A 22,315-nucleotide genomic window follows, 5' to 3' on the forward strand; every position below is an offset into this window, starting at 1 on the left:
CATTTCCACACTTAGAAATGATTGGGTGTGAATCACTCTCACCATCTGATTTACCATTTAAAGAAAAAAACTAGCTTACATTCTTTGTTACAAGACAATTTTGTGGTTAAAAACATTTTAAGGACTTGGTATAAAATATGTAAATACTATGGGATGGTGGAATCCTTATCATATCTTGCACCTGGTGTTAACAGGGTTCCTATAAAAGTATGAAAAGTATGGAAAAGTATGGAAATAAATTTGATCAATGTCCAGGTATTAAAAAGTATGAAAAATGAAAAATAAAGTATGGAAAAATATTTATGTTCCCAGACTATTACCACTGTTCTAAAATACTGTTTTCTAAAATAGAAAATTAGGTATTTCCAAAAATAATTTAATCAATCCGGATCGTGTTTTATGCCGGGCCACGCACAGTTTGTGTGAGAGCAAACGTCTCAGAAAACATACTACCTCTTTTACCTGATTGACAAGGGAACTGCCCATTGGTCCGACAGCCCATTGGTCCGACATCCCATTGTTCCGACCATATTAAACCCATTGTTCTGAAGTCCCGTTGTTCCAAAATCATCATGATGCCCTGTGGTTAAGGTCTGGTTAGGTTTAGGCACAAAAACCACTTGGTTAGGGTTAGGAAAAGATCATGGTGTGGTTTAAAATGAAAAAGAAAGTGGCAAACACACAAACCATGAGCCTGCTTTGCCTCAAGCCTTTCCCAGCTGACCCAGAGCCGGTCTCGGCGCACCATCAAGGTATAATTACGCCCACCAGGAGCCGTTCAGCACCGCGGACCGTTGGACTAATGGGATGTTGGACCAATGACATGGACCCATTGACAAGTGGTATGTCCAGTCCGCTGCCCCATGACCCTCCTCCAGCCCCCCAGATATCAAGTTTCACTCCAACACTGCACCTTCGACAAGAAGACGAGTTTCACGTGGTTCACAATGGGTAGATGCAAGTTTTTGGATGGATGGCTTGACAATACCGTATATAAATACTGGTTGGCCAAGGATTCCCAATTCACACACACAGCTAGATGCAAGCTTTGTGTGAAATCATTTGACATCGCCAACATGGGGGACAAGGCGATTCTGAGCCACATGAAAGGAAAAAACACAGATGTCTCGTTACTGCATCGCTTGCACCCAGAGTCCCAACCTTTTTGCCTCAGCCCAGACATTGAACTTATCTGAATTTTTATTTGCATGCCATTATGGTACTTGGCTACAATTGCCTATTAAGAATAATTAAATATTAAATATGATGTGAAATATGATACACTGATATATTTACTCAGATGTCGCATATTCTCTGGAAAACAAAAACGCAGAGAAAAAAAAAACGCAAATTAAGGTATGGAAAAGTGTGGAATTTTGAAATTCCAAATGTGTAGGAACCCTGTGTTAACAACCCTCACTTCCCTCCCTCTTTCTTAGATACTGGGTTTAAGAGATGGAGGGAAGTAGGGATAACTAATATAAAGGATCTGTTTGATGGACTGATAATGAAATCCTTTTATCAGTTGAGGACAGAGTATGGATTAGAACAAACACATTTTTTTAGATACTTGCAGTTGAGAAGTTATGTTCAGTCTGTCTCCTACTACAAGAAGAAGGCTGAGATTAACTTTCCTGAAACATCGCTGCTAAAATCCGTCTCTGTACATAAAAAGATATTAAGTTATTTGTATGGGGAACTTGTAAAATGGGAAAAGATTGATACTGATGTCAGTAGACATTCCTGGGAATTAGATTTTGGGATTACAATAAGTAAAGACGAATGGGAAACAATTTTATTGAATGCAAAAAAGATAAGTTGCTCAAGTCTGTCTCATGAAACACAATTTAAGATCATACACAAACTTCATGTTACGCAGTGTGTTAGATCCAAATATGATCCTGATTGTACCACAATCTGTCCGAAATGTAACACTGGCAAAGCTACATATTTCCATGCCTTCTGGGAATGCCCAAAGATAACTGAATTTTGGAATGGTGTTAAAAAGAAAATTGATGGATTGCTAGGATGCAGGTCAACATTAAACCCAGGTATTTGTATTCTAGGACTAGATGAAGTTGAAATACCTGGGGATAAATTCAAACTCATATTGAGAATTTGTTGCTTTGCAGCAAGGTCATGTACTCTTCAAAGATGGGTTGATCATGAATCTCCAGATGTTTCACTTTGGTTTGAAAAGTTTTTGAATTTAATTCCACCAGAAAGGTTATCATACATGATTAAAAATGGATTGGACCAGTTTCTGCATACCTGGCAGCCAGTCTTAATCATTACAGAAGCTGAAGTACAAATTGGGCTACAGAAGTACATGAACATATCAATACTGAAATCTAATTATGTATAATATATGTATTCAGTATGTGATCTGTGTATGCATGTATGTATATCTATGATGATGTCTTCCAGTGTGAACCATGGACTCCCAAGATGTCATCTTTTTATTAGTTATTCTGGTGACCTCTTTATTGTGGGGTTGAGTGGTTCCCAACCGGAAGGTGATGATACAGAGGAATTATCTTATTCCTAGTACTGCTTCCCTTGTGTGAGAGTGTGAGTGTGTTTGTGTACTTGATTTATCTTGTCATTTAGTGTAGGTTAAGTGTCTGTATTGTCCTGTGTTTGTGTATGTATCTGTTTCCCTCAGGGTAGGGATTGGTGGGTGGAGGGTGGGTTATAGAGTATGGTCATAAATTTCATGACTTTCAAGAAGAATGGTGTACAGTTATGTCCTTGTTTATAATTGCTGTCCTTATTTTTGAACCTTTAAGATGTACACTTGTCATGAAATATTGATCATGGGAATAACAATAAAAATATTGAACAAGAAAACTTTTTTTGCGGTCACTATTGTTACCGGTGGTATTAAGTGCGTTAATTAATGAACTAACTGAACAGCTGCTCTGCTGCTACACAATATGATTTTAAACGTTTCCATCTTCCTCAACCATTTAAAAGAGGGGGTGGTATAGCTGTTTCTTTTTGTTTTGTTTTGTTTTTTTTTACAAGAAATGTTTGAAGTGCTCTCTCATTTCCTTTGGTAATTTTATTTCATTTGAAATCCTATGCGGTTTTTTTCTTGTTTTTTTTTTTTTGTTTTTTTTTTTTACCACAGGTCATGTTTATGTCCCTTTCTTTATTGTAGTTCATAGATTACCACAGTACAACAATTTTTATTACCGACATTTTAGAACTCTTATCAATTGTTTTATCTAGGGAGAACTGAGTGCTTATTCTGGGTAATTTTAATATCCATTTATGTTGCCGTTCATACTCCATGTCTGGTGACTTGAGTGGAATCCATAGTGGATTCTTTGAATCTTGCATCATTTAGAGGTGCTACACAGTCCAAAAGTCATATTCTAGACTAGATACTCTATCTGGGTTTCTGCCCAGAGAATACGTTATCACCCTGTTCCACCCATGGCCACATCTTTCTGGCTTTATGTTTTACAAAGACCTCATTTTGGGGGTGTTAATGCCTGTTCAGCGCCCTCAATGTTTTCTGAAGGCCCCTTGGGGTCAGTACTATATGGAGCTATATTAGGGTCAAAAGTTTTGTACTTGAAAAAATAAAATTTGAAACTGAAAATTCAGGTGTTGATCTTGAGTTTTGAAAAATACAACAATGTATTCAAAATAAAAATAAGTATATGAAACGTTTTTTCAGGTTAAATATAATTTTGATTCACTTTGGTAATTCTTTTGAATGAATAATTTATTTTTACTTTTCACTTCCATATGTATTTTAACATTTGAGGTCTTATTTTTTCAGTTGCATGTTTTATCTTTTCAGATTCAGATCTTATTTTTTACAGTTTTAAATCTTATTTTTCACTTTCAAATCTTTTTTTCACTTTCAGATCTTTTGACCCTGATGTGGCGTGGGGGGCGTGGCATCACCTGAGAGGGGTGTGGAATCATGAGTGACAGTGCCTTCGGGGAACGTAGGAACTAAAAAAAATTCTGACTCAACACTTATATACACCATATTCATGTGATTGGCAGTGTAAAAATTGATGCCAGTGACAAACTTCCATTTAGAAATCTGTTTTAGACAGTGCTGAGTACCAATTGCGGTATAAGAGCGATAAATTATGCCAGATTTTGCAGTTCAACAGCCACATTTTAAGTGCTGATATGTCTGATTTCCACATAGCACTGTGAACGCAGCGTAGTGTCCATTTTGCTTGCGATGATGGCGTCAGGTCAGTCGGGTCAATCTGCTGGAGCACATACATCCAGCACACAGGTGAGAAATGTTAACTAAGTTTTGGGAAATCATAACAAATATTAAGGGGTCATTTTTGTGACAACATACATTTTCACAGCTCCATCGTCACAGCCCTGTTGATGCTTCCACATCCAGTAAACGTGTCCCCTGGATGAAGCCTTCGAGCTTGGGGAAAAGGAAACAATCCTAAAACATCTCCCTACTCACCTGGTGCCACAAAAATCACCTGGAGCCAGGTCAGGTGAGTAGGAGTTGTGGACAATCACACTTTCCAGCTCTGACAAATTCGCCACTTAAAAGACGTCACAAAAAAATGTATGTTGTCACAAAAACGACCCCTTAATATTTGTTATGATTTCCCAAAACTTTGTTAACATTTCTCACTTGTGTGCTGGATGTATGGGCTCCAGCAGATTGACCCGACCGACCGGAGGCCATCATCGCAAGCGAAGTGGACACTGCACTGCATTCACAATGCAATATGGAAATCAGACATATCAGCACTTAAAATGTGGCTGTTGAACTGCAAAATCTGGCATAATTTATCACTCTTATACTGCAATTGGTGCTCCGTACTGTCTAAAACAGATTTCTAAATGGAAGTTTGTCACTGGCATCAATTTTTACACTGCCCGTCACATGAATATGGTGTGTATAAGTGTTGAGTCAGAATTTTTTTAGTTCCTACGTTCCCTGGAGGCACTGTCACTCATGATTCCACACCCCTCTCAGTTGATGCCACGCCCCCCCACGCCACATCAGGGTCAAAAGTTTGAAACTCAAAAAACAGATTTGAAACTGAAAAAAAAAAAAATCTGAAAGTGAAAAAAAGATTTGATAGTGAAACAATAAGATTTGAAACTGTAAAAAAAAAAATAAGATGTGAATCTGAAAAGATAAAACATGCAACTGAAAAAAATAAGACCTCAAATGTTAAAATACATATGGAAGTGAAAAGTAAAAATAAATTATTCATTCAAAAGACTTACCAAAGTGAATCAAAATTATATTTAACCTGAAAAAATGTTTCATACACTTATTTTTATTTTGAATACATTGTTGTATTTTTCAAAATTCAAGCTCAACACATGAATTTTCAGTTTCAAATTTTATTTTTTCAAGTACAAAACTTTTGACCCTAATGTAGCTCCATATTGCACTGCCCCTGTTGAGAAACAACTAATTGGAGCCTCATCAAACTGGTCAGCTGTGGTTTTGAGCTGAAGGAAATCCACAAAGGAGGGCTCAGCTTTCTCTTGTTGTTTGATGTTATAACCCCCCCTCACAGCAACTCTCAGATTGCAGATTGCAGATTGCGCTTGTGTTGCTTTATGATTTTAGGTGACATACTCCAGAATGCAACAACATGTGAGATGAATCTTGCGTAGCTCAAAGCATCTGTGTGTGCGTACATGCATGCACCATGTTTCTGCCTTAAGGATTGAGGCAAGATGTGGATTAATTCATCCAACAAAATGCTATACTCACGTGTTTATCTTTGCTTGAATAAATATTTTTTTTCTGCCTTTCTGCATCTGCATGTGTTTTGCTGTCTTACAGTGCAGCAAGACTCTAGGTCTCTGAGAGGAAGGCCTGGAGGATCTGCAGTGGTCAGGTCCTTCTGCCCTCTAACCGCCCGGGCACAGAGGAGGAGGGACAGAGAGAGGAGAGAGGAGGAACAGCAAAGGAGGAGGAGAGAGGGGGAGGAGAAGGACAGGAGAGAGGGAGCTGAGAGACACCTACCGAGACCTCCACAGCTCTCCCTACAGGTCAGGAGGACTAACAAGGTCTGATCATCCTTTCTACATTCTTCTGTGCCTGAAAGGTGTCTGATTGTGTCATCAGTATGATGAAGATTGAATTTGACACAGATACACATACAGTTCAGCTGACTGTGGGGCAGCAAGATAAGCTCTTTTTATCTTCTTGATCACAAATTTAAGATTACTTACTTACTTACTCCTCTTCATCCCCTATGGGACATAAGGCTTCAATGATCTCTTTCCATTGCATTCAGTCCTTGGCAGCATGTTGAGCCTCTTCCCTTGACAGGTTCATCTTTTCCAGCTTCAGGGTCACAGTTCTGTGCCAGATGGTTTGGGGCCTCCAAGGTCTCCTTTTGCCTGGTGGTGTCCATCTTAAGGAAATGCTTGTGATCCGGCCCTGTTTAATTCTTAGCACATGACCTAACCAACTATTTAAGATTGCAGAGCAGCAAAAGTAGAAGCAAAATGCAGCCTTTTTCATGACATTTATCTGGGAAAGAAGTCCTGTAGGTTCCTGTATGTCACCACTGGCACTTACACTAGCAAAGGGTGCAGAGGTTGCAGGAGGTGTGGGCACACCTTGACCCAGGGCCTAAGGAGTCCAGTAGCAGTTTTTGCACAATGCAATCAAATGAAGGATGACATCAATATGTGTAATGGTTAAGTTTAGTATTTTTATACCTCACCATATGTTAAAAAAAGAGTGCATCGACCTACCTTGTACTGGTACCTAACTGGTACCACCCAACATTAATCCAGGATAGAAAATTGAGAATTGAAATAGGTAGAGCTGCCCCCTAAATGGCAGTCACTTGAATCAGTCTGAAATCACTCGGATGAACTCTCATTTTATCAGTCCAATCCTTGCACTTTTGTTTTGCTGTGTCTTTATACACAAAGCAGCACAGGATACTGTTTACATTTTCTGTTTGCTGCTCTGATGCTCTCAACTCTGGTGCTGATGCGAGCAAAGTTCGCTTAACTACTTACTGACACTGGCACCGCTTCCTTTATCGACATCCAGAGTGATCTAAACTTAAGCGGACAATGCTGTCATGAGCCAGTCAGGAGATTTTATTACTGAACTATGACCAGGACACACGGCTCAACGCTTCAGGCCCAAGACGAGCCGGATGCTTCAAAATAAAAGCACCAGTGCTTACACTTTGATTGTTTAATCATAAAGTACTTTATTCAACTTAATTAAAACAGCATTTTATTGAACTTTTTTATAACAGTACTTTTTTGAGATTTATTATGACACTAGCAAATTTATTTAACTTTGTTTTAACTGCAGCTCATTTAGTAATTTTGTATTTTAGTAGTCTACAGTAGTTTAAAGGAGATTTCACAATATTGTGATATATATTGTGTATCGTGATATAGACTAAAAATATTGTGATATTATTTTTAAGCCACATCATCCGGCCCTAGTTTGTTTGTACGTTTATAAATTTAAGCTCTCCAAAGTCAAGAACGACTGTGTTGCTTAGCAACATTGCATTGTGTTAGTATGGGCATTATAAAATTAGCAAAAACTGTGCAGACTGTCTTCGCTTAATATGCTTATGTGGTCTGCAGCCACTTTGGAGTTTATCTGTTTTATATAAATCTATGGACTTTATTATCATGGTGGAAAAACAATAGCTTAATAGCTTGCATGTCATGTGACTCAGTGGCTTCAAATCAATACTACATGTTAAAATTATGACTTAAGTGTGTGACTACATAGGCCACAGAATGCACACCTCTTTATTAAGGCTTTTCAGACTTGCTCAATATTCTACAAATTGTTTAATCATATTTTTTTAGTAACTTCCATGTTATATGAACCAAGTCTCAAATTCAGTTCTTGCATTGCTGTAAGTTCTTGCATACAGTACATGAACCAAAACATGAGGTGGCATGGAGACACTCATACAGTCTGTGTGCCCACCAGAATGCTTTGCACTGGTTGTTGTGCTTTTGTGATGAAGATTGGGCCCTATGTGTTGTTTGCCCTGGTAATGTTTTTTTCTGCTGATGATTGTATATGAAGTGCTCTCTTAATGCCTATTTCCCCTCCTGCTGTGTCTGTATCACCGTTTTTATACCTCTGGGCCAGCAATAGCCAAGGCCGGAGGCATTATGTTTTTGCGTTATCTGTCCATTCGTCCTTTGTCTCATTTGCGATACCTCAAGAATTCCTCAAGGGAATTTTTTCAAATTTCGCACAAACATTCACTTGGACTAAACAATGAACCAATTAGATTTTGGTGGTAGAAAGTCAAGGTCACTGTGATCTGGCACCCATCTCATTCTAATGTAGTGATATCTCAAAAACACCTTGAGGGAATTTCTTCAAATTTGATATAAATATTCACTTAGACTCAGCCATGAACTGATAAGAATTTGGTGGTCAAAAGAGGTCACTGTGACCACACAAAGCATATTTTTGGCGCTAAGTCAGAAATTACTTCACTAATTATGACAGAATTTCACACAATTGTCTATTAGGATGTAATGTTGAAGTGATTAAATCAATATGCAAAAGGTCAAAGGTCAACTTAATCATAATGTTGTGCAAAAGCACTTTTCTGACCAACAGACGGGAAGACATTTGGTCAGATCCTGAATTGATGACACTGATCTTGGATGCCCACCTTGAAACTGTGTTGATTGTATAGATCTTCTGTGCTGCCAGGTGGTAATTGAGTTTAAGCCTCTTTTCTGGTTATTTCTAGTAAATTTATATGCCTTTTGCTGGTTCAGTGATGTGTCTTGGTACATAACTTCCACCAACTATCGATTTTTAGTTCAAAAAACAATCAGAAATAATGTGTTTTACAGATATAAAAAATGAGTTGTCCAACCACATCAGAAATCAAAAGTGTTTACCGCTGTTCTACCAGGGGTCCGTTTCACAAAGCAGGTTCAACAAACTCTGAGTCTAATCATGAAATCTGAGTTGATCTACTCTGAGATAGGAAACTCTGAGTTTCCGGTTCCAGAACAGCTGATTTGAATCAGTTTAATCAACTCGGAGTAGTTTCACCTGGAGTTAAGCGCGTGCACCACAACTATAAAAAGCCAGCATCAATGGAGCCCCAATTCGACGAGTCACCATGGCAACGGGGAAGAGGAGAGCTGCGTTTTTCACCCCACTAGAATTAGAAATCTTAATGCGCTCATACGGCGAGTTTGAACACGTTTTCAAAAAGAAGTGCAACACCGCTGCAGCTGCAAAAGAGAGGGAGACGGCGTGGTAGAATGCATAAGTTTAAATGTAGTCCTTTGTAATCACAATAATATTACAGGGGAAAACTGCTTGAATGGTTGCCTATTAATTTATTTCATTTAGGTGCAATCCCGCGGGGGAGAAGCGCACTTGGCAGCAGCTTAGGATGAAATATAAAAACATTGTTCAAACAGGTAAGACCTCGGCATAATCTCATGGGGGTACCTGATTTTGATCATGTTTTACATTGTAAAGTAAATATTAAGTGGCTGTTTGACTGTGCAGTTGTTTTATCCCCAACATAATGCTGTTTTCACACACATAAATGTCTTCTCATCTATATCATGTTCTGTTAAATAATTAAGCCTATTTAACTAACACAGACTTCTACTCAGCCAACAGAAAGAAGGCAGATGCCCGTAAAACGAGCACACTTTTCTGACCGCCCTGCAGACAGTTGCCTTACTCGAGGGCTCAGCATCTCTGACATTGTACAAAAAACTTCCATTTGCAAAGAAACACAGCGCAACACACAATATCTGCTGGGATGTGAGCATGCATGACTACGATTGGTAATGTTGCAAATGTAAGGACGAATTAGGTTGTGTATGTAGATGATGGACTGTGACGTGAAACGGTACAGCTCAAAAAGATAATTGTGTGGAAATGCTAGAACATCTATGCGCAGTCTGATAACCACCTCCCGACGAATATTTAATTCTCTGTGCAGTAATTCTGCACCTTCATCCACGGGATCGTTATCAAAAGGACATGCCATGTTAGTGAAAATAGTCGCCACCTACTGTGCCTAATGGACTTCTAATATACTTACTCTGATTTTTTTAATGATTTTTTTTTTAAATGACAGGCGGCAGAACTAGGCTACGCCAAAGCTCGCCTGCTGACTGAATGAATGAGGAAATCAAATGGAGTGTGTGGCTCTGAAAGAGGGCGGAGACAGAGAGAAACTCGAGGTTCATTGAGAAAAACCTGGTCCCGACCAGGTTAGGTTCATAGAGTCTGTTACTACGGTAACTGACCGAGAGCTTAAGTTACTTCTCTCTCTGAAACAGGCTAGAGTTACCCCTCTTTCTCTGGTTTGAGTTACCTCCCTTTTTGAAACGGAAAACTCAGAGTTTCCATCATTTCAGGGTTAACAGACTCTGAGTTTTCACTAAACCTGCTTTGTGAAATGGACCCCAGATGTTTCAGATGAAAGCCAGCTGTTTTGCTGGCAGCCAGCTGACAGGTTTTGTTCAAATATGGGGACAACAGACGTTTCAGACATTTTCCAACAGCCTATGCTGGAAGACATTTATATGTTGTACTTCAGAAATGGTTAGACACACCCCTTCTTATACCACGTTGGAGTGGATGGTTTGGGGAATGTCTGAAGCCGAAGTAAAGTATGCTGCTCTTTCACTGGGCCTGTACAGGCCATCTGTTTACAGAATTTTGCTCATAACTGTTTTCTGCTAATATACTTATTCCCATGCCTTAATATGAGCTATCATGATCTCTTTCTGCTGCAGGTTGCCCTGATGACTGGACTCTCTGAACAAAGAACCTCTTGTGTCAGGTCAGTTCCTACCTTAAAGCCTAGGACAGGGGTGGGCAGCAGATGCCCCCCCAGGCCCTGCACAAGGCCTAGCAGTACCTGTAAACCAAGACTCCATGAAACCAACAACAACCACCTCTCCCGGCATAGCAAACACCAACTGCCTCGCAATCAGCACCTTCCTCTTCACCACCGAACAGTTTCTAACTACTATAGCAACCCCAAGACCTTCAGTAGTCTCCAGAACTCAGGAAGACATTCAAGCAGGACTCCAAATCAAATACCATTGACTAATGGCTCAGTCATCAGACCGCTGGGTGAGAACCCCAGGGTCCTAAGGTTGTCCAGAAGAAGAAGAGGCCTCCCACCAGATACCAGCCCTAGCCCCCTGAATCGGGTTCCTTCAGACATCAACTCATCGAAGAAGTGCGGGACAGTGCAATGCGAAGACGGTGATGTCCCATTGGAGTGTGACTGCCATACTGGTGAGATACTACAGAAGAAGATGGACTGTGCTAAAGATGGTAAAGAGGGGTATGTGAGTAATACTGGAGAAATCACTGGTAGTAGTCATGATGAAGAACTTAGACAAAATAGATGTGGCCGTGTTGGAGAGATGAGACTAGAGAGGGGCAGCTGCATTAGTGACGACCTACAGGACAGGGTGAATGTTAGAGAGTTAAGCTTGACCAAGGTCTCTGCTCTGGAGCCCTCTCAAAAAAGGGTCAACTTTACCAGCATTATCACAAACGTTGACATCAGCCCTGTCAGTGAGGTCATGTATCGACATGTCAGAGAAAAGAGACTCCAGAGAAATCAGCCTGCTTCATCCACAATCCCTAAGCTAATTACCAGAACTGCTGATTCTAGGACTGTTGCCAGAGCTGCTACTGCTAGGACTTCTGTAACTAAAGCTGCTATCAACTCAGTGACACCTATACACATACACACTGACCCACCAGCCACTTACTCTGCCAAGCACACTGCTAAGGGTACTAACAAAGGTGCTAGCAAGGACAATACCAAGTGTACTTCACCAGCCAGCAGTTACTCTATCCATAATTCTAAAGGTGCTGCAAAAGATACTTCCAAGTGTACCACAGAAGACTCGACAAAGGACGTTGCACCTGTCAGTAGCTATTCTACCACTTCCGAGGGCTCAACAAAGGGCCTTAACCAGACCAAGTCTACTACCTCAGCCATCAAGACCAGGTCCAGCCCTAGAATCCTTCTGAAACGTTAACAAACACCTGAACTATGTCTGAAAACATGTTCTCACAGATTCATTATTCGCAATATTTAGAATTGTTGAGGAAGACAGTTTTGAAAATAGTAAAAACAACATCAGATACTGTTGATCATTAGCACTGCATGATGATGGTTGTTGGCTGGTTGGATAGTAACCCGTGACTATGTAATATTCTTTACATTTGTCAGTGATTGTGGGATTCGATATAGGAAAATAAATAATGAGAAGAGAGCGTAATGGCAGACACTTTGTAAAATGGACAGTATAGTGAAAAGTCACTATTTTTAGATGGTCCCTTGCCGTATCTGAAAAAGTAGCTTAATATTTTTGTATTAATATATTCACATATGAAAGGCACTGTTTTAATCAAAGCACATAGTTTACTTGAGTCAGTCTACTGTACAGTTTTCAGTAGCAAAGGTTACAGTACAGTCTTGCCATTTCAGTTAGAATAATGGGCCTCATTCACCAACTATTCTGTAAAAGACATTTCTTCTTAAAAACCACTTTTGCAGCTTTCACAAAGATTCTAACATTCACAACTGTTTCCTTATTTGGGATTTTTTCTTAGGTAAGAATGTACACACACTCAAGAGCACAGTAGTATTATTGACTTTGAATTACAATGAATTTTTATAATTCATAATTTTTTAAATAATCATTTTGATTATTTTACAAAAAGCATTATGGTTTTTAAAATAAACACTCCACTTACAATTCAAACAAGTTATGTTAACGAGAACCATGTATCCAATGATTACTGTTAGAAAAAATCACGGGCGGATAGGACAGCCAGGGCAGAAAGTAACAAAGCACCATTCTGGGTAAGTTATTAATAACTCACAGAAACACTTCGTGAAATAGTCCACTTCCACCTATTCTCCCCCTCTTGCTGTCTCTCTTTAAACACTTGGAGCCACCTTGCAGAATGCCACCATGCTCATCTCTGTCCTCAGTCCTGACAGTTGTGCTGTAATGCATAAAGTTTGTGCGTGGGGTGGTTGATTAACACATATTTTTAGTATCAAATGCATCTTTTTGTGCTATTTTATATCCATTCCTGACTCTACTAACAGTGACAGCTTGTTTGGTGTATGCTTCCTGCAGAAGCACGTTCACTCACTTACTTCTCTCAACTTTTCTTCTTCTTTTTCTTCTTCAAGTTCTGTGTGCGCACACCGCACTGCAGTCTCATCCCTGCAGTCTCACATCATGAATCTGATGTAGACTTTTCTTAGGACCTTTCTTAAGAACAAATTTAAGAAAAAACTTTGGAAGATGTTGGTAAATGAGGCCTAATATTTCAGATCAATAACATAAAAGTCCTACAGATTTCTCACTTAATACCCACAATGAATCAAAGGATAGGTTCCTATTTTTCAAGGCTGTCTGAAAACAATAGTCAAGTGCTCGTATAGATTTCAATTTAAGTTATGGGCAACAAAATCCACAGTTCTGTGCAAAAACAAAGCAAAGCAACGTTGAGCTGAAACTAATACAAGGCTTTAGCAGTCTAAGGACCCAAACACAACAAACCAACTCGTGGCAACAAAGGCCCCTGCTGTGTCGCTTTACATCCCCTGTGTCTCAACCAAAAAATTGCACATGAGCACACTGGAAAGACTACAGGTGATGTATGTTCTAAGCCTGCTTGAGAGGAAATAACACCAGCAGACAGTGGTTGTCTGTTATTGTCATTTAAAAAGGGAAACTGGAAAACTGCCAGTTAGCACATTAACAACGCAATCCAATGTTTAAAGTACGGAGCTTATTTTCCATGCACCAGTGAACAATACACAAACCATCAGGAAATGTTTCTGCTAAAGAGCTCAAACAGCTCTGGATAAAGAAAATAATCTGACCTTATGGAACAAGTTTGTTTTGGTCTCACTCCCTCTCGACTTAAGCTGTTTGTTTTTGATTTTGTTTTTCAAATCAGACCTTTAAGAAAGACTGTCTGCACTGTTATTTGCAAGTGATTAGATCGAATTTGTGTGTCTGGAAATCAACAACCAATCTGTATGGGTTGCTATGGTAATGACGTGGTGTCAGTAAGTACGTAGCCACACAGGTGATGCAGCTTTTGGACAAGGCAGCATGATAAATGGAGGCTAACAATAACAGTAAATAGGGAAAGGGAAAATAAAGTAAGTCTCTGTCATGCAGCATTGCAGAGATATTTAGCATTAGTAACAGTAACATTATGGCTCACATGACATTTACCACCCCAATGTTAACTTCTTTAGTGTCCAGTATGCTCAGCTGGACAGTGACATCTTACAAGAGGCTCTTTAAGATCTAATTTGAGCATCAAGACTGAGACACGTTTGTGGAAATGTGATTTGAATCCCAACCCAATCCCATGTGAAACCACTCCCAAATGTGGTTTGTATCTGATTTTCAAAAATTCTCAACTCAACTCAACTCAACTCAAACTTTTATAGAGCACATTTAAAACAACTGGGGTTGACCAAAGTGCTGTACAGATTAAAAGCAGCACAGATGATACAAGTGACCCATACAATGCAGGAATTACAATAAATAAAATAAATACTAAAGTACATAAACACAGTGCTATAAAATAGAATGAATAATTTTGCCAGAAGTCCATTTAAACTCGATTAAAAGCCAAGGAGAAGAGGTGTGTCTTTAGGGAGGATTTAAAAACCTCAATCAATCCCGCAGAGCAGATGTGCCAGGGCAGGTTGTTCCAGAGCCTAGGGACCACCACCACAAAGGCTCGGTCACCTTTGGTTTTTAGCCTCATTTTGGGGATGACCAGTAGCTGCTGATTAGAAGATCTCAATGTTCTGGCAGGGGCGTGGATACGGAGGAGCTCAGTCAAGTACTGGGGGGCTAGGCCATTGAGAGCTTTAAAAACAAACAATAAAATTTTAAAATCTATTCTAAAAGCAACCAGGAGCCAGTGCAGCGAAGCTAGGACAGGAGATATGTGGTCACGCTTGCGTTTGCCAGTGAGGAGATGGGCAGCTGCATTTTGTATCAGCTGCAGGCGGTGCAAGAGTGAGTGGTCCGGGCCAAAGTACAGTAAATTGCAGTAATCCAGTCGTGTGTTAATAAAAGCATGGATTACAGTCTCAAGATCTTTACGTGGCAGGTACCCTTTTACTTTTGATAAAATCCTCAAACGGAAAAAGCTGTCTCACAACCGAACTAACCTGGCGATCAAATTTCAGCCTGTCATCAAATATTACACCAAGATTTTTCACTGATGACAGGATGTTTGGTGTAAGGGGGCCCAGAAAGCCAGCAGGAAAGTCTGCTGGACCACATCCAAACATTATGATTTCAGTCTTGTTTTCATTTAGATTCAAAAAGTTTGCGGTCATCCAGGATTTAACATCGTTTAGGCAATCAAGCAATGTCTGTACAGAGTCACTGGATTTTGATGTTAAAGGTAGGTAGAATGAACATCATTGGCATAACAATGAAAAGAAAGATTATAATTCTTGAAAACTGACCCTAATGGTAGCATATACAGCAAGAAATGAAAATTGCATTTCATGTGGTTTTTGCTGCCCAGACTTTCTATATCAATCTGAGTACTATCTGGATATGCCAAAAAACGGTTTGGGCTGGCAGTCTGAATAAGGCCTTAGTCTGTTGAATCAAGTGGGTATCTTCCAAAGATAGTCTTTTTAGTATGGGTTCTTCTCTTTGTCTTCCTGTCCACCTGCCAAAGCTCAACAGGAAAACACTTACCAGGGAATCAAAAAGGATGGATTTTGTACAAAATAGGCCATAACTATGGAATATATATCCACTTCATTTGCTGGATTCCGACTTCTGCAGCCCCATATTGACTTTTTACTATTGTGTGTGTCATCCCCATTTCCACCAAGCAGTCTGGTACAGTACAGTTAAGTTCGGTACGCACTTTTTCCATTTCCACTGTGAAAAGTTGTGGATGGTACTAATGGAACCATTCCTAACTGCCCCCATTTTGGTCACCCCTCTTTTGGGTTACCTAGCACACAGATCTGGTACTAAAATGTGGAGCAAGAAACACTGCAGTCCGTTAGATAGAGGACCGTCACTCTTGCTGAGCGCTGAGTTGTGGCATGAAAGGATGTTTTGCTGCCTCTTGCAGCAGCTGTAGACTGAGAAAAAAATAACTTAATTAATTAATAACACACCTTAAATTTCAATATGACAACTCTGACCATTCCATTAGTTTTTATTGTCCCTCTTGGGTGACACACTTTAAGTAATGAGTGGATCTTCAAGCGTTTAAAAAAAATATATTAATTTTGAATGGATTATGTGAACTGCATATATTCTAATCCTTGCTTGGACAAAAATAAAAGCATTGTGGAGCGTGGTTCCTCTGGGCTCTGGCAGCACTAAACCCTTGCGCTTGCCCAAGACGGACTAAATGCACAAACTTGCTATTTTTAAATATCCCACTGAGAGAGACTGTCACTGCAGTCTGTTCTATTTTGTTTTAAAAATGTTGGTGTGCAACCCTGTTCTGTGGACGATAAATGAGGTGCAGCCTTCTCTCTGTATCAGGGAGTGACAACAACCCTACCCACATTTAAGAGTACTGTTTGTAGTGGAAATGCTGAATGGATCTAGTGTCTAGATACCATGTCTGAAGGGTTACTTTTGGTTCTGGTACCATACAGAAAGTGTTTGGTGGAAACGGGGCTTTTTTGTACTGTGACTGTGGATTTTGTCCTCCATCACTCTCATTGAATGTGCATTAGGAGGGGCTTTATTATCAGGATGAATGATAACATTGAGCAAAGTATTGTTTTAAGACAGATTTGAAGAAAATAAACCAATTCTATAAGGAGTCAGTGGCATGTAAATGGAAACATCCATTCTATCCACATCGACTCTTACAGCCACCAGTACCACCAGCTGTATATGTGAAACCAGCAGCACAATCACCAGCCGAACTGTCTTTACAAGCATGTGTCATGTCAGAAGGTCCTCCCAATCTACTGTTTTTTTTTCAATGTACTGTATGTACCATTCACAAGTACCTCACAAGGCACACAAAAGAGTATGGAGGGGGCCGCGTAATGACATGTGACATGCTTATTTCAGAGTCTGTGTGGATTAGTACACTTGTAAAAATAGAAGATATGTGTTTGTGAGGCAGATGAGCAACAAACATATGAAGTAAATACTGGTGACATGGGTTGTCCTTAGCTGTCAACATGGCCATCACATTGTAAGATAATTGACTGGATGAGTCCCCACACTAGAAATCATGGAAATGACTGAAACATCAGGAGGCTTTAAGATTATATCAGGTGCTATCAGGTGCTATTAGCTTGCTCATAAACATGGGAGGTTAAATAGAAGACTGGTAAAATCACATGGCTGTGTTAAATAAAATTAATCTAACTCTGGTAACTCCAAATGAAAAGAAAAAAGAAAACAGCAACTGTGGGAGATGGCAAAGCTGTTGCCTCTTCTATAGCTATCAAAATCATCTTAAGGTTGCCAAGATATTTCTGCACACAGGGGCTTCAAATAAGTAAATGTGTTTGTAAACCACTTTGTGATACTCTGTCCATGCTTTTGTCCACCAGCACATTTTAAACTATGTTATGCATAAAGCATTGAATCAGTTTCATATCATACCTCATTTCATCATAATCATACCTCATTTCATCATACCTTTCTCAGCTGTGGAGCATTAATAAACCATATACTGACATGTGCATTCAAGGCCTTTAAACACAAGGGGCATTTCTTCCATATGGTTAATTTGCTCTTCAGTACATACTCTTCAAACTGTTACCTTTGTTATGAGTACTTAAACACAGAACATGAACATTACGCAATGAAAAGCACCGTTTTGTTTACTTGAATGAGGTCAGTTTTTCTAGACTTTTGCACCGCAAAAAAAAGGATCAACGCATCAATCACTTTGTGCCCACAAAAAATCCTCTGAATGAGGATTACAACACAACATGGAGGCTCACACAAACCAACCATGGACTGTTTACCAAAATTTAAATTACTCCTCTGACAAAGGAAGTCCATGTCAGATCCACTCCTTCATTCTTACCTTTCACAATAATTGCCTGAGACGTGTACACTGTGTAACTGTTTACCAGAGGGTACTCAAATTTTGTCAGAACATTTCATAAAAAGAAGCTTGATATAATAGCTTCCAATACCTTCGGCTAAACAACAACTTACTGCAGACAGACCGCAGACAAAAGCTTTTGTTGAACAAGTGTTGCAGCTGTCACCAATTCACATCACTGCCAGTGTGAATAGTTTTGATACAAAATTCAATTCAATTCAATTCAATTTTATTTATAAAGCCCATTATCACAAATAACAATTTGCCTCAGAGGGCTTTACAGCATACAACATCCCTCTGTCCTTTGGAACCTCACAGCGGATAATGACAAACTCCCCTAAAAAAATGGTAGACACCTCGGGAAGAGCAACTGAGGAGGGATCCCTCTACCAGGATGGACAGACGTGCAATAGATGTAGTGCAGAAAGTCAAAATGATACAGAAAGAGAGACAGAGACAGAGAGAGAGACAGAGAGAGATGCAGGACAGACAGTAATGACAGCTTACAATAACATTAATTTAAGTAATAATATTACAATAATAATTACGGCTATTGTGGTACAATATATTGTAGGTATGACTAATGATAATAGCAACAGTAGGAGGCATCAGGCAGGACCATGGCAGCAGCACAACCACGTCACACAATCCAGGCACAGCTGCGATACAAGGTAACCTGCAAGACAGTGGAGCGCAAAGGCTCCAGAGAAGAAGCCGAGTTAGTGACATGCAGTAATAGGATGTGAATGTTAGCAAAGGAGAGAGAGAGAGAGAGAGAGAGAGAGAGAGAGAGACACAGACAGACAGAGAGAGAGACAGAGAGAGAGAGACAGGGAGAGAAGGTGCTCAGTGTATTATAGGTGATGTATTATAGGAGGTTCCCCGGCAGACTAGGCCTATGTCAGCCTAACTAGGGGCTGGTCCAAGGCAAGCCTGAGCCAGCCCTAACTATAAGCTTTATCAAAGAGGAAAATCTTTAGGCTTGTCTTAAATGCGGAGACGGTGCCTGCCACCTGGACTGAAACAGGAAGATGATTCCACAGAAGAGGAGCCTGATAGCTGAAGGCTCTGGCTCCTGATCTACTTTTGGAGACATTAGGGACCACAAGTAAAGTTTTAACTAGTGCTGTCTCAGTGGGGATGCACTCTAAATCCCGACTGAAATTCCTCAAATAAATTATTATCGCAGAGAAAGTCACACAGCTGGTCTGCGACTACTTTCTCAAGGATCTTTGAAAGAAAGGGAAGATTAGAAATCGGTCTATAGTTGGCTAACACCTCTGAGACAATTGTCGTACTTAGCCTGCTAATAAAGATATAGTGATCATGTCTAATAAGTCAGTGTTAGCTGAAGGTAAGACTTCCTTAAGTAGCCTAGTTGGGATGGGGTCTAAGAGACACGTTGATGATTTAGATCATTGAAGTCAGTTGTTGAAGAGAAATCGGGGAGAAGCTATCTAAATGTATATTAGGTCTTACAGCTGTGTTTGAGGGCAGATTGGTTCCGTTTGAGGGCAGGAGGTCATGAATTTTGCCTTCAATAGGTAAAATTTTGTCATTAAAAAAGATCATAAAATCATTCCTGCGAAGGGCTAAAGGAATATAAGGCTCAATAGAACTGCGAATCTCAGTCAGCCTGGCTACAGTGCTGAAAAGAAACCTGGGGTTATTCTTATTTTCTTCTATTAATGCTGAATAATAGTTTGCTCTGGCATTGCGGAGGCCCCTCTTATACGTTTTGAGACTGTCTGCCCAGACTAAACAAGATTCTTCCAGTTTGGTTAATCGCCAATTCCTATCAAATTTTCACGATATTTGTTTTAACTTACGGGTTTGAGAGTTGTACCAAGGAGCGAACTTTCTTTGCTTTGATAACTCCTTTTTAAGAGGTGCTACGGAGTCGAGTGTTGTTCACAGCGAGCCTGTAGCGCTATCAACAAGATGATCAATTCCCAGAGAGTTTAAAGTCGGTATGGGAAACCTCTGTTACAGAAGGACATGGTATTAAATGGCATCGATGGAATCATTTCCTTAAATTTTGCGACAGCACTATCTGATAAACACCTATTATAGTAACTGTTGCTAAGTGGCGTGTAATCGAGTAGAAAGAAGTCAAAAGTTAATTATTAAATAATGATCTGGGAGAGAGGGATTCTGTGGACAAACTATTAGGTTATCAGTTTCAATTCAAGAACTAGATCGAGGGTGTGGTTAAAACAGTAAGTGGGTTTATATACACCCTGACTGAAGCCAATGGAGTCTAATAATGAGATAAACGCAGTAGCGAGGGGGTCATTATCAACGTCCTTAGTGCATTTATTTCACACCAGACCACAGCAACCAGACAGAACAAACTACAGACACCAACATACCAATACAGCGACAGCACAGTTAGAAAACAACAACGCCTGGCCTGAAAAGGGGATGGACAAGCATAGCTTTTAAATTTCCATCCCCCATTTACATACATACATAAAGACACATAAAGACACCATCAAGACATACATAACAACAAATAAATAAATAAAAAAACAAGCAAACAAACAAACAAAAACATTGCGAACTCCTTCAACAGTCCTACATTTGTCCTATATTTATTTATTTATTTTATTTAATTTAATTTAACCACCCCCATCTTCCCTACTGTATAAATCAAACATCTGTTGTTTAAACTTTCTTTTAAACTCACTTAGGCTTTTACTATTTCTAATGCTTTCAGCCAAACTATTCCACATAATTACTCCACAAACTGAGACACTCATAGATTTAAGGGTTGTTCTTGTGAGCTGCTGTGCCAGTTTATGTTTACCCCGAAGGTCATATCTCTTGGCACTTTCCCTTTCACAGAAAAGTCCTTGGATGATAACAGGTAGTTGATTATGTTTCGCCCAATAGGCAATTTGTACAGTTTTCAATTTAACCAAATCTAGAAATTTCAATGCAGCTGCCCTCAAGAACAAGTCATTAGTATGTTCATTGTACTTTACATTGCAAACAATACGGATTGCTCTTTTCTGTAGGATAATCAATGGATGCAAATTGGTGTTGTATGTGTTGCCCCAGACCTCCACACAGTAATTCAAATAAGGAAAAACAAAAGCATAATATAGTGCAAGTAAAGACTGATAATTTAGTATATGCTTGACTCTTCGCATGACACCAACACTTGCAACTTTGGAACAAACATTTTTTATCTGAGGTTTCCAGCACATTTTTTCATGGATTATCACTCCAAGGAATGTAGTTTCTTCTACTGTTTCAATGATTACATTGTCAATTTTAATTTGAACTGGGACATCAATTTTGTGTTTACCAAATAGAATAATCTTTGTTTTATCCAAATTTAAAAATAGTTTGTTCAAAGTGAACCAGTTTTTCAACGTGTTAATTTCATATGTGATCATTTCCAGGAGTTGCTGTAAATTTTCGCCGGAGCAAATAATGTTGGTGTCATCAGCAAAGAGTACAAATTTCATCACATTTGATATCAAACAAATATCATTAATATACAGTATAAATAAGATGGGGCCTAATACCGACCCTTGAGGTACACCACAAATTATATCCCTACAGGTTGAAACATGATTATCTATTTGTACAAATTGCTGTCTCTCATTCAGATAGCTTCTCAGCCATCCTAGAGCAATACCCCTAATACCATATTGCTCTAGCTTGCTTAACAAAATTTTATGATCTATGGTATCGAATGCCTTTTTAAGATCAATGAAAATACTGACTACAAATTTCCTTTTGTCAATACAATTTATTATTTCTTCAACCAAGTCTATTAACGCCAGAACAGTTGATCTTTTTTTCCTAAATCCATATTGGCAGTCTGAAAATAAGTTATATTTCTCGACAAATACGTTCAACCTATTAACAAAAAGCTTTTCTATAATTTTTGAAAACTGTGAGAGAAGTGAAGTGGGCCTGTAATTCGTAAAAAGATGTTTGTCACCTGTTTTTAATAATGGGATTACCTTAGCTGTTTTCATTTTACTTGGAAAAATTCCTGTCTGGAAGGACAGATTACAAATATATGTGAATGGTTTAACAATTCCAGCCATGATCTTTTTGATTATTGTCATATCAAAATCATTAAAATCTGTGGATGTCTTGTTATGACAATTATTTAGTATGCTAATTATTTCATTTTCATCTGTTGGTTTAAGAAACATTGTATGCGGATTTCGCTCCACTAAT

At 39.2% G+C, this 22,315-nt stretch overlaps 1 protein-coding gene across 6 annotated transcripts in view; it reads left to right on the forward strand.

Moving 5' to 3' along the window:
- The window catches only part of LOC125892840 (uncharacterized), a 130,173-nt gene extending 109,755 nt beyond the window's left edge, over positions 1-20,418 (forward strand). For 5 of the 6 annotated variants that reach the window (XM_049583131.1, XM_049583135.1, XM_049583132.1 and 2 more), the window contains 2 exons: positions 5,813-6,039; positions 10,768-20,418. In XM_049583131.1, coding sequence (XP_049439088.1) covers positions 5,813-6,039; positions 10,768-12,036 — 1,496 coding nt within the window. In that variant the 3' untranslated portion in view covers positions 12,037-20,418. The remainder of the gene's footprint in view (positions 1-5,812; positions 6,040-10,767) is intronic. The other variant, XM_049583133.1, reaches the window with a different exon arrangement.
- Positions 20,419-22,315: the final 1,897 nt, after the last annotated feature.

Source organism: Epinephelus fuscoguttatus, linkage group LG8, assembly GCF_011397635.1.
Source record: "Epinephelus fuscoguttatus linkage group LG8, E.fuscoguttatus.final_Chr_v1".
Taxonomy (NCBI): Eukaryota; Metazoa; Chordata; class Actinopteri; order Perciformes; family Serranidae; genus Epinephelus; species Epinephelus fuscoguttatus.